At 37.7% G+C, this 13,259-nt stretch overlaps 1 protein-coding gene across 1 annotated transcript in view; it reads right to left on the bottom strand.

Moving 5' to 3' along the window:
• LOC107583963 (putative adenosylhomocysteinase 3) overlaps positions 1–12,373 on the bottom strand; it is a 35,001-nt gene extending 22,628 nt beyond the window's left edge. The window contains exon 1 of the mRNA XM_016270343.1: positions 11,981–12,373. Coding sequence (XP_016125829.1) covers positions 11,981–12,277 — 297 coding nt within the window. The 5' untranslated portion in view covers positions 12,278–12,373. The remainder of the gene's footprint in view (positions 1–11,980) is intronic.
• Between the last annotated feature and the right edge of the window lie 886 nt (positions 12,374–13,259).

Raw genomic sequence — 13,259 nt, 5'->3', positions numbered from 1 at the left:
CCTCTTTTCCTCGCTTTCCTTCGCTTTTAAATAGCTTGTAAAAGCGGTGTGCCCATTTTACTTTAACTTTCAAATAGCGGCAATTCGGAGTAAAGCAATTGTTCGGTTTTAGTTCGTTTGAATTTTCCATCTTTTCCTCTCTTTTAAATAGCTTAAAAGCGCCGTGCGCATTTTACTTTCACTTTTGAATTAGCGGCAGTTCGGCGTCAATTGCTTGAATGCAACAACAAAACACAACATCAAACTCACTTTAGAGTATATATAAAACATAGAACTTTCATTAACAAAACAAATAAAAATACACCATGCTATAGGGCAAGCTATGCCTAATATAAAATAACAAATAAATTACAAAGTTTAATAGGTATACAAAACTGGAAATGAGTAAACATGTATAATATATAACCAAATAAATAAGAAACGTAGTATGTTTATTAGCAAAACGAATGTCAAATAAAATAAATAAAGTTTAAATAAAGTAAAAATCAGCAAACAATGTGGAACCAATTAAATAAGAAACGAATGTTTAAAATTACCTTAGATAAACGGCAAAAGTCAACAGGCTTTTCAAAATCCAAAATATTGCCAAACAGGCGCTTTTGCATCTAGTTTCGAAACTAAATCATCCGCGATCGTCTTGTCTGTCTCACCTCACCTCACTCTTCTGGTCAGTCAGCTCGACTCACTCTCCTCACTGGATAAATGAAATCTGATCTGTGTGATGCGAATGTCGTTCGGCACGCTACATTGAGCGGCCGCGTTCAGTTTTTAATTGTAGTGTCTGTTCTTTTACTGAACTAAATGATTTTTATTACTATAAAAAATCAAAACGACGGTGGGTGTCGGTGATGCGGTGGGCAAGTGACGTAACCGGTGTTGCGGCTTAACACCGGTATCACCGTCAGCACCGTCTATCGCGGCAAGCCTACTTTGGACTTTAATTGAAGCAGTCGCTCTCTCTGAGTGTTCTTCCACCAGTATGAACCTGTTCCTGCAAACCCACTCTGGAAAGTTCCCTGTTCCACAGGCAGTGACAAGTGGCAATCATTGTCTCGAGGTCCTTGGATAAAAGGCTTCTATTTATGTGCCAGATGGTGCTCTTCTGACTAAGAGTGTGATGTTCTCTCCGTTCTCTTCCTCTTCTTTCACAGTGTGCTTATTCTGAAGAGATGAGGGAAAAGAAGAAATTCAACCCACATAGTATTCTAAAATGAGAAATATTTCACTGCTGTGGGCTCTAGAGGCAAGGAAATGGGTAGAGCAGATCTCAAAGACTAAAAATTTTTATTTAGAAAATAGGTGTTGCATTCAGTTCATTTGCCAGCCTTGAATTCATGTTTTTTTAATTTTTTTTAATTCATCTGTAGCAATCCTAAACAAATCTAATAAAGGTAAGCAGATGTTATTTTACTACATTGAAAATCAGTCTTCAAGGCACTATGACAGTCCTTCAAAACATCTGGAAACTGGATGTCTAAACTCATGCCAAGAGGTCAAGGCCTGGCCAGTAATTCAGCCCCTACTGGTCATTTCTAAACAACACAATCTGGTTAAAACATGTTACTCCAAAGACAGCCGTTCAAAATTAGCATGTATTCTGAGGAAATATTTTTAATCAACTTATTTTGCTATTTTATAGTACAAATGTTCTCTGATGCCAAAAGAAAGAATGGCAGATTTCAAATAAAATATTTCCAGGAGGGCCGGTTGTGCACCAGCCAAGCAACAGCCATTGAAATGAATGGGAATGCTAACTTTCTCCAGTCATTATAGACCTCCTTGCAACAAGCTAACTTGCAATGTATGTTTAGGTTTTCTCAGTGGCACATATTATCTGTTCTCCCTGAATCTGACATTATTGCAGAAGTATAGCCTTGCTGGCCAAACACAGAATCTATAACACGATATTTAACTATACACACACCGTTCTCCTATTGTCATCTGTTATGCATTGAGAAAAACCAAGACAAAGAAACAAGCAATTTACTGATGAGATAACATCTGCCTGTCTCCTGTCTTCTACAACAACCATGAATACAATAAATAAAGGTCCCCTAGACTACCATCAGCAAACGCCACCTATTTGACTTCACTCCGACCGGGAACGGGAAACAGTTTGAGTTTGGTGGACACAAACAGATGTACGAATCCACTCTGAGCTTGTTAGGTATTCCACTTATCCCGTTAAACTTATCCTAAATCGAGTACATCATTAACTACAGCAGGTGCAGGAAAAACAATGCTCCTAGACTTACTTGCCATTCATGATCTTGCAATATTATAATGAACCAAAATGGTTTATTGAATCTATGCTATCACTATTGTGATATAAGGCATAAAACACAATAAAGGAAATAAAAATGTGCGTAAAGGGAATGTACAAGGTCTTTTTAAGTCTAAACTTATAATCAGGATACATTTAGGGACCATTTTAAATCACATCAACTGGTAATTTTAAAGGGGTTATATGATGCGATTTCAATTTTTCCTTTCTCTTTGGAGTGTTACAAGCTCTTGGTGCATAAAGAAGATCTGTAAAGTTGCAAAGACTAAAGTATCAAATCCAAAGAGACATTCTTTATAAAAGTTAAGAGTCAGTCTGGATGCAACGAATGCCTCGTTTATAATGGGTTTTCATGTTTTTGAATCATCGCTCCGGCCTGACAGGGCATCATCACAATATGGTAAGGGGCGTAACATTTCCGTCACACGCTTGAGGTATTCGGCCAATCATAACGCACTGGATAGCTGGCCAATCACAGCACACCTTGCTTTTCAGACCAATGAGCTTTGTAAAAATCGACGTGTTTCAGAAAGGCGAGGCATAGAGGAGAAACAATAATGTACAGTATGTAGAAAATAATGTGTTTTTTTTTACCTTAAACCGCATAAACACATTTCATTATACCAAATACACAAAATAATGTTCTTTTTAGCAACATCATATGACCCCTTTAAGACGAAACAAATAACAATTGTAGTTTAATAGTGACTTGTAGCCAATATTACAGCTATTAAATATTTCAGCTAAAGCTCAAAGCTCTCAGTGTATCAGGGCCTCTGCCTCGCTAATTTTGGCTTGAGAGCAGATGGCTGCGGCCTTTTTAGAATCATCAATGTGTCTGACGCTCAATCATTCCTGTTGCTCTACATAAGGAACAAATAGCAGTTCAGGATCTAGAGACGTGAGAGAGAGAGAAGAAAATGAGAAGGATCTTATTACTCAAGCCAGTTACTGATTCCTAATTCATAAGAGGCCAGCGAGACTGACTTCAAAGAGAACAAGACAACCCTAAGGCGGCCTCAACTCCTCTCTCAAGTCAAATATAGCAACATCAAAAATAAGTGTTATGAGATGTACATAACAGAGGTGCTTAATAATTTTGTCACTGTTTACGCAAGCATGCATTTCATTCAGATCCATCCGTTGCATTATCTAATCTCGTTCTCGAAGAAGAGGAAGAGCGCATCCAATCTGCAGTGAAGCAGAAGAGGAAGAAACCTCATTCAGTTTTATGTCTGCCAATGGAGATTCTGGGCCACAAGATGAGCGTGAAAGTGCAGCAAGACCCTGAAGCAGAAACACTAGGAAAGCAATGTCCTGATGCACTGATTTATCGACTCTGGCATATGAGCAGTACATGCAACAATTAACAGTCTTCGGCTAACTGCATTTGATGCACAAAAATATGGGCTTAATGCAATGGGCATCATTCATGAAACAAGAGCAGAACGAATTTGTGTGTAAATTGTACGTACAGCTGTTCTGACGTAAATTTTCGGATTCATGAAAGTGTTCGTATTCAAAATGTTAGTTGGTATGAAAGAAATGTACACCTGCTCCCTACCACGTGTAAATGCTGCGTAAAACGTTCTGTGTTCTTTTTGGAAATATGGGCTTAATGCAATGGGCATCATTCATGAAACAAGAGCAGAACGAATTTGTGTGTAAATTGTACGTACAGCTGTTCTGACGTAAATTTTCGGATTCATGAAAGTGTTTGTATTCAAAATGTTAGTTGGTACGAAAGAAATGTACACCTGCTCCCTACCACGTGTAAATGCTGCGTAAAACGTTCTGTGTTCTTTTTGACAAAATGATAACTTGATGCACTGCCATCATAATACTTTACAAGTTCGTTTGCTCCATTTTATTTATTTATTTAATTTTCTTTGTAGCTAAGAGATGATAACTGTTTAGCTTTAGGTAAAGCGCAGCGCTTGTCACTGTCACTTTTTACCCAGCTGTCCAATCAATGGAGGAGGGGCGGGACAAATACTACACCGACCAATCATCCTACTTGTACAACAACTGAACAACAGAGAAGTTAATATTGCTGGTTACAGCATTTTTATATTCAGTAATATTCTTCAAAATGAGATACTAGTAGAAATACGTTACTGCCGAGGATATTCCAAATTATAGCAATCAAAGTGTCTCAGCTGGAAAAACGCTGTGCCACCAAAGCGTTCTCAAACACTACCAGCTGGTTGTTTTAAGAAGAGCACCTGACATTTTTTCAGCTGGCTAAAAACACTTTGGTGGACACACGTTAATTGAATATTTACTGTTAGGCATACGGCCTATTAGTGTTTTTTGCATTTATGCAATATACTGGAGCCAAACCTGAGAAAGTAGACCAGAATATTCCACTGCGTTCCTGGACACGCAATATGCGTTGCTGTAATTCATTGGTGGGGATTATGCTAATTGTGAATGAGCAAGCATGCGCGCCCAATTTACAAATGATTGGAATCCAGAGGAGAGTTTTCGAGAAGGTTCGTTTTAAGCACCAATTACTAAGAATTTACTCCTATATTTACGAATGTTTCATGAATGAGGCCCAATGACTGGCAAGAGGAGAACCAAATGTCATGGTTTAGCATTTGCAGCATTAAGCTTGTTACCTGTATGCTGAGTCAGAAGGCCAAGAAACTTTCATTGCAGTTTTTCCCATGATGCACTGCAATGCTGACACATTTCCTGGGAATAGGGAGGGTCCAGAATAAAGGATGACATCACGACCAGTGATCCTGAGCAAATGAACAATCAACTAATCAATCGGCCCACAAATTTAGCTCAGAAGTAATGTTCTGGGTCATTGGCCGATTGAAGTCAATGAAGCTAAACGCTCTGAAAGCATGAACACTCTGTCCTGAGCTGTCCGATCAATGTTTGGTACCAAAAGTGTGACATCCTTAAAGAGGAGTAACAAGCCACAGCAACACTGAAGTATTTTCAAGCCCGCACCAGATCAGAGGCATCAAATACAGTAACTGTGCTCCACTTCTTTGATCTGCAGAGGTGCAATTTAGGAATACGTACCCAACTACAAAGTAAGTCTAGGGTATGCTGAAATTGTAGGTTTGTGTGGACAGACTGCTGCAAATTGAGATTTTACTCAACCAAATATGCAATTAAGAACACTACACTTTGCCATACATCAACTTGTAAATGCACCAGTGTGCAGGCATTTTTAGTTTTTTATATACATAAGATAAGATACAGTAAGAACATGTACAAAGAAACAAATTAAAACAAACTGACAAATTTATTATCAAACATGTCTCACAATTTAGCAACAGTAAAGATGACATTTTACAACAATCACTGATTGTGCTGATTCTGACGTTAAGTTTGGGTTTTAGGGAGGAACGAATGCACACCGCTGTTAAGGGAAGGAAGTTGTGCTAGATGAAATGCGGCTAGTTTTTAATAGTTTTACCTCTTATCTTCTTTTCTATAATCCTTAGAAGCCAAAATCTAAATAAAATATAAAATTAGCTTAATATCACAGCCACAGGCCTAAAGTGTAAGCAGACGTTTGAATGTTTAGTTCTCTCCTCATAATAATCATAATTAAACAGGGTTTTTATGTTGTGCGCGCTGAAGCGCCTCCACGTGAACGCGATCTCGCTTCTGAATTGCGAATAGAACAAAAAAAGAAATCTAAATAGAAAATTTAGATTTTTAAAACACAAGATAAAAATGGTTCTTTTAAGAACTGTTTTTTTAAAGAAAGCTTCTTTGGGGAACCAAAATTAGTTCTCCCATGGCATTGCAGTTGGAACATTTATCGGAACTAGTGTTAATTTCGTTAACAAAGACTATGACGAAAAATGTTCATTGACTAGCTTTTTTCCCATGACTAAGATGAGACAACAATAAGGTCAATAAACGATAACTAAGACTATATCAACATGCAATTTCGTTGACGTAATAAGATGAGGCTAAAATGTATTCAAAAAGATAAAAACTTTACCAAAAACCTCTTTTTATTTTCATCGAAAAAGGAGACAAAATGTTATTGCAGACTGCTCTACACGCCTCTACTATGCGAGCTTTCATGAGTGCGGTTGCCAGATATCAAGAGTTCTAATTAGGGCTGAACGATTAATTGCATTTGCGATAATATCGCAATATGAAAAATTTAGATTTTTCAATCGCAGAGGCTGCGATTACACGGTCACGTGACAGGGCGAGAGTAAAGAGGTGTGTTCGACTTGAAGATCAGATCGTTGTATGACATCAAAGTACGGCGAGCGAGAGAAAGCATAAGGAGACGTCCGCGCTCTCTTTTAGCTCTCACAGTACTTTGATGACACACCCATCGGTCTAAGCAGCACTGCTTCAAGTCGAGCGCGGGCCATCAGCAGAAAAAGAAATAAGTAAACAGCCAAAGGACGTAACTTAGAATGGGAGATGGATCGGTTTGTGAAAGCGAAGAGAAAAGCCATAGATGAAGTCACACAGACCCAGCCTGGTGCTTGTTTTTTCCCTGTAGGTTTTTTAAATTAAAAAAACATTAATTTTTCATAATGTTTAGGGAAATTATTTGGTAGTCTCAAGGGGGCGCAACCAAAAAAGTTTGAGAAGCACTGGTCTAAAGTTAACAGACGGTTTAAAAAGTGCAGTCCACATGTTTATTACAGTGACTGTGAATTACCTAAAGTAGTGTGGTAAAGCAACAGATTTGTTTTTATATTTCTGCAATCTACTTTAGTTTGTGTGATTTGTTACTGGCTTTCATTTTAATGTTTGCACCAGGCTTATTTAAACATAATTATTACATGCTTACAAGGTAGGAAGTTCAACAAATCAGTCAAAATGTCATTCATATCAATTCATGCATCACCTAATTTCATCGTAACATATAGGCCTGGCCTACAGAAAAGAACATTTATGTTTAATCTATCTAATAGTGTGTTGGTCATAAGAGCTTTAAAAAAATAATTGCATATTAAATCGCAATCACAATATTGGTAAAAAATAAATAAATAAATCGCAATTAGATTATTTTCCAAAATCGTTCAGCCCTAGTTCTAATCCCAGAATCAGAGCTTCGCTGTTAAATTGATACATTTTCTGCCCGGTGTGTTTTGCTTATTTTAAGTAATCTGGCAACCATGCGCCCGCGCGTGCTCACTCCTCATTGCGGAAGCGCCACCACTGATGGTCTGAAAACACTGACAAACAAGCTGGAGTTTAGCGATCTAAATGAAAGCATCATTCAGCCTGTCTGCGTTCTGTCATGAGATCTCGACTGTATTGTTTGCGATTGTGATCGCTGAATAAATGCACGTACTCAATCGCTGTTGTTTTAATAGAGAAATAGACTGTTGCAATTATGGATTTACTAGGAATTTCACTGTTATAATATTTTTCGTTTGTTTTAGCTGTTTTCATAATGTAGACTAAATATGATAGTCTATAAAGTTTGTCTAAATATGATAACTAAAATGTACATTTAAGTAAGACCAAATTAAAAATGGCTGCCAAAATTAATTTTGCTGTTGGGTTAATTAATAATAATCATATTGCTAAAATGTCAAGTTTTTATTGACTTTTTTATTGGTCTTATGAAGTATTCTAATTTGTTGAGATAGTGGTTTTCGTTAAATGTGAGCCAAAATCACCACAATTAAAAGAACCAAAGACATAAACTACTTCAGTCTGTGTGCATTTAATTTATTTAATACACGAGTTTCACAATTTGAGTTGAATTACTGAAATAAATTAACTTTTCCACAACATTTTAATTTATTGAGATGCACCTGTATATTTCCACTTTTAAAGTGAATGTAATTGACTCACCCCGTCTACACGACTTATAGTTATTATATATAACTTGCTGTTACAAAATATAACTTATTATTTATATACTATTATAATATTAACAAATATTTTAAACTAGTTTTTTATATTTGTTTTCAATTTTCACTTTAATTTTAGTAATTTTGTTATGTGTTTTTGCTATTTGTATTAGTTTTTATTTTTATTTTAGTACATTTAGCATTTCATTTATTAATTTATTTTAGTTAAAAATAACAAACCGGCTTATACAGTTGTTACTTTTTAGCTGTAGAAACTAACAGCAGCTGCTCGCCACAAGCCCCATCCTGACCACTAGATTATATACGATAAACATGAGGCCTACTTTCTGAGAAAAGCACAGGTCAACTGGGAAATTGCCTACATTTATATCACTCTAAAAACAAATTTTTCTTATCTTATTCTGAATATTATCACAACCCTCTAAGACAGGGCTTCCCCCATATTATCTGCATCACGTCATAGGCCTGTTAGGTCTAAGCATCCTGGGAACCAAAGCTTAGTGACGTAACGTCACAACAGTGCAAGGTATGCACAAAGCTCATGCCTGATGCCAAACAGCAGTGTGAACACGTCTATCAGCAGCACACTTCCCCTCTACACCCTCAGATCCAGTGGTGTGAATGTTCACTGAGGTCACAGCAATCCTTAGTCAAACTACAGGCTGTTTGCACCTACGAGACGTGATGACATGGACAGACTCGGATCTGAGATCCCACTGCGGGACATGTCACAGCCCTCCCCTCCTCTCGGCCGCTTTACAGAAGCAACAGTGGCGTGATGTAACACTTTTACAGAGGAACAGTAAGCTTGCTTTATGAGTGGCTAAAAAGACTTAGAAACGGGGCAGATAAAGTCACAGTGCATTGAAAGAATCGCACCAGCACCTTCAGGATAGGTATAAAAGAGTGTCTGTGCTAAAAGGATTTCTGGGACGTCACCAAACCCACTATGGTTCATAATCTGTCACTGTCCACAGAAAAGGGCCAGAGTTTGACAGCAAAGAACGTAGCCTGTTGATATTCAGCAGATATAGTTCACACAGAAGCAGAGTTATTATTGTGAAATAAACTAAGACCATAAAACAATTGTTGTCACTTGAAATAAAATATATATAAAAACACATATTATTATAGCAACCCGCCAAGAAAGCACTTCTGATAACTAAAACTGAAATAAAAATTAATCGACATATTTAAAACAAAAACAAAATTATTAAAGGTTTAACCAAAATTAAAACAAAATTTTTAAATAAATTAAAATGAAAAAAATGATTAAAAACTATATTAGTATCTCAAGAACACTAAAATAACCTATGCACTTGCAGGCTATGCATTAACTATATATATATTAATACAAAAATAATTAAATAAAAAATAAAATATATATATTATTTCTTAATGAAAACAGAAAATACAGAACTAAAATAAAAAATACATATACAGTGGGGCAAAAAAGTATTTAGTCAGCCACCAATTGTGCAAGTTCTCCCACTTAAAAAGATGAGAGAGGCCTGTAATAGGCCCGTTTGAAGTTTGCTAGAGAGCATTTGGATGATCCAGAAGAGGATTGGGAGAATGTCATATGGTCAGATGAAACCAAAATATAACTTTTTGGTAAAAACTCAACTTGAGGAGAAAGAATGCTGAGTTGCATCCAAAGACTACCATACCTACTGTGAAGCATGGGGGTGGAAATATCATGCTTTGGGGCTGTTTTTCTGCAAAGGGACCAGGACGACTGATCCGTGTAAACGAACGAATGAATGGGGCCATGTATCGTGAGATTTTGAGTGAAAACCTCCTTCCATCAGCAAGGGCATTGAAGATGAAACGTGGCTGGGTCTTTCAGCATGACAATGATCCCAAACACACCGCCCGGGCAACGAAGTAGTGGCTTCGTAAGAAGCATTTCAAGGTCCTGGAGTGGCCTAGCCAGTCTCCAGATCTCAACCCCATAGAAAATCTTTGGAGGGAGTTGAAAATCCGTGTTGCCCAGCGACAGCCCCAAAACATTACTGCTCTAGAGGAGATCTGCATGGAGGAATGGGCCAAAATACCAGCAACAGTGTGTGAAAACCTTGTGAAGACTTACAGAAAACGTTTGACCTCTGTCATTGCCAACAAAGGGTATATAACAAAGTATTGAGATGAAATTTTGTAATTGACCAAATACTTATTTTCCACCATAATTTGCAAATAAATTCTTTAAAAATCCTACAATGTGATTTTCTGGATTTTCTTTTCTCATTTTGTCTCTCATAGTTGAGGTATACCTATGATGAAAATTACAGGCCTCTCTCATCTTTTTAAGTGGGAGAACTTGCACAATTGGTGGCTGACTAAATACTTTTTTTCCCCACTGTATATCCATGTGGATTAAAAAATTCAAATAGTAATAATAAGAAAAATAATTGTATATAATTTTTTTCCCAAGACCAAAATATACACTAGTGCTTGAAAAAAAAAAAAGATTGTCAAAGAATAAATATTTAAGGCCATATCCAAATGTCATGTTATGGCTCATTCTGCATCAAATCCTTGGTTAACAAGAACAATAATAATAAAAGTACATTTCTTCATCAAAAACGTTTATCCTTGAACTGTACACAATCTTTGTTGTGTCAGCTAAGATAAGATAACGCAGATATTCTTTTATTGATAAGAGATTCACTGAGAACACAGTCTGTGTTAAGTCCTTCCAAGGAACAGTCCAACCAGATAAATGTCAAACCTAAGACACTGTGTGCCTAATCTAGCCCCGGCTACACGAAGATCACCACAGAGAGGTGTCACAGTCTTCACAGGCAGTGTTATCCACACTGACACATAATAGAAGGGTGACATTTCTCAAGTTATATCAAGCGATACAAAGTCTGTTTCCTCATATAAAATCTGCCAATGCTTTTGAATAGGGAACAGAAATGACATTTATTTCAGAAAGTCAAATGGCAGGGTTTCAAATCACCACATCGTCAATCAGGACACACAGACAAAGCAACCTAATCATAACAGAACTGGAAAAATACCCAAACAATCAGCCACAACCATTTCACCGGCCTTACTCCAACACTGTTAACTTCAGATGCCACAAAACTGACCTGTGCATACTCAAACAAAACCTCTCCCCCCTTTGAAAGTGAAAAGCAAAACTAGATATTCATACTTACATGCAGAGGAAGTATAGACTTGTGCTAATAATGCTATAAGAGAAAAAACTGCAACCAAAACAAATGAAAACACTCTTAACACTGCAATATCAAATCACAACTGATCACAATCTTTGTAGGCTTCTCATAGCTTTTTATCTGGACGATCACATCACAAAATGTGCATTGACAAAAACACTTTAATAAAATAAAATAAAAACACTTGGGCTACTTAACAACTAACATTAAAATCAATATCAAACACTAAGTCTTGCTTAAATCTAGAATTAATTAAATACATACAAATGCTTATCTAAAGCATTACGTAATGAGCGCATCAATTCGTGTTTAAAGTTATTATAAAAGTGTTACGATTTCAAGCACGTTATGTTTTGGAAATGTGTTGTTGACCCGGATAAACGCATGCAGCGCCACGACACGCGCACTGCGGGTCTCCTTCAGTCACTAGAAACAATCACTCACGCGCTCGAAGTCAACCTGATCCGACCAAAATACCCGTGAAATCGCTCGGTAGATGTGTCACCGATCATCCTGACAGCTGCTGGAAAACGGACGTGAACTTACAGCTGGTACGCTGCTAGTAAAGGTTCGATAGGCCAGGAATCATCGCCGCACAATGACACACGACGGCGGATGAACGGTTCAAAACGAGCTCCGTCACAGACTTCACGGAGCTCACCACAATCAGTCCACGTTACCTTTTTCATTCGCGGTGCCTCGGCCACGGTGCCGTCGTAGTTGACAAACGCCTCGCCGCCGTTCTGCTGCGGATCCGGCCGCTTCATCGCGGACGCCTGCGGCATCTTCACGGGGTTCGGAGCGGCGGTCACCGGGCTCGGCTCCACCGCCGCTGCAGACGACGAACTCGAGTTATTTTCACTCTTCTTCTCCTCTGCCTTCGGTGTCAGCGGAGATATGGCGGGGGAAGCGCCTTTACCGGCCACGTCTTTTAATTCGACCTCGGCCATTTTCGCTGCCACAGCCTGGACTGACATCGCTGCGAACCGCACAGTGCTTTTTTCCAACAGAGAGAACCGACACACGGACGGATACGCACGGTGGGATGACGCGCGGCGCAAAGCACCATGGGACATGCAGTTCACGTTACCAGAGCGTCTGTTACGTATCATGTTACGCATGGTTAATAATAGCAAACGGTAGTATTAATAATGCATTTTTCCCTATTAATTCAAACTTCTTAAATGTAACTGGCATCTTTCAAATATTACGTTTTATTAGTTTATACCAAAGTCAACTATAACTTAACAAAAAGTAATGTACAGCAATCGCAACAGATGGTAACGTTAATACCATAGTACCGAATACTTACCATACGTATTTACAAGGTACTTCAAGAAATAGCATGGTCCCTACCATGCTTTTATTCAGTTTAACCACTGTAAAATATGAGATTTCTTAACTCTATTCTCATACCTTGTGCTTAAGTCAATTTCAAATTAGCATTCTAGGAAATGTAAGTTGTAGTTCTAAGGAAGCTACTATATTCTTACCGTTTATAACCATTTGTTGGTGTGCAGCACTACCATCCAGTGGTTAACACTGGGAATAGAGTTCAAGATTTTGGAGTAAAAAACAATGCTGGGAATTTATTAATTTGAAAACCAACAAAGACAAAACTGGAAGCTCATTCCATTTCAAGTTTCACTTCAGACACAGTATAAAATACAAACAACATTAACATTTCTTGTCGAATATGTAATTTGGCATTCAAGATCGCCCATACGTATTTACAAGGTACTTCAAGAAATAGCATGGTCCCTACCATGCTTTTATTCAGTTTAACCACTGTAAAATATGAGATTTCTTAACTCTATTCTCATACCTTGTGCTTAAACAAGTCAATTTCAAATTAGCATTCTAGGAAATGTAAGTTGTAGTTCTAAGGAAGCTACTATAGTCTTACCGTTTATAACCATTTGTTGGTGTGCAGCACTACCATCCAGTGGTTAACACTGG

The sequence above is a fragment of the Sinocyclocheilus grahami genome, unplaced genomic scaffold, assembly GCF_001515645.1.
Source record: "Sinocyclocheilus grahami isolate Dianchi unplaced genomic scaffold, SAMN03320097.WGS_v1.1 scaffold56.1, whole genome shotgun sequence".
NCBI classification, from domain to species: domain Eukaryota; kingdom Metazoa; phylum Chordata; class Actinopteri; order Cypriniformes; family Cyprinidae; genus Sinocyclocheilus; species Sinocyclocheilus grahami.
This window is presented reverse-complemented; position numbering and strand designations above follow the sequence as displayed.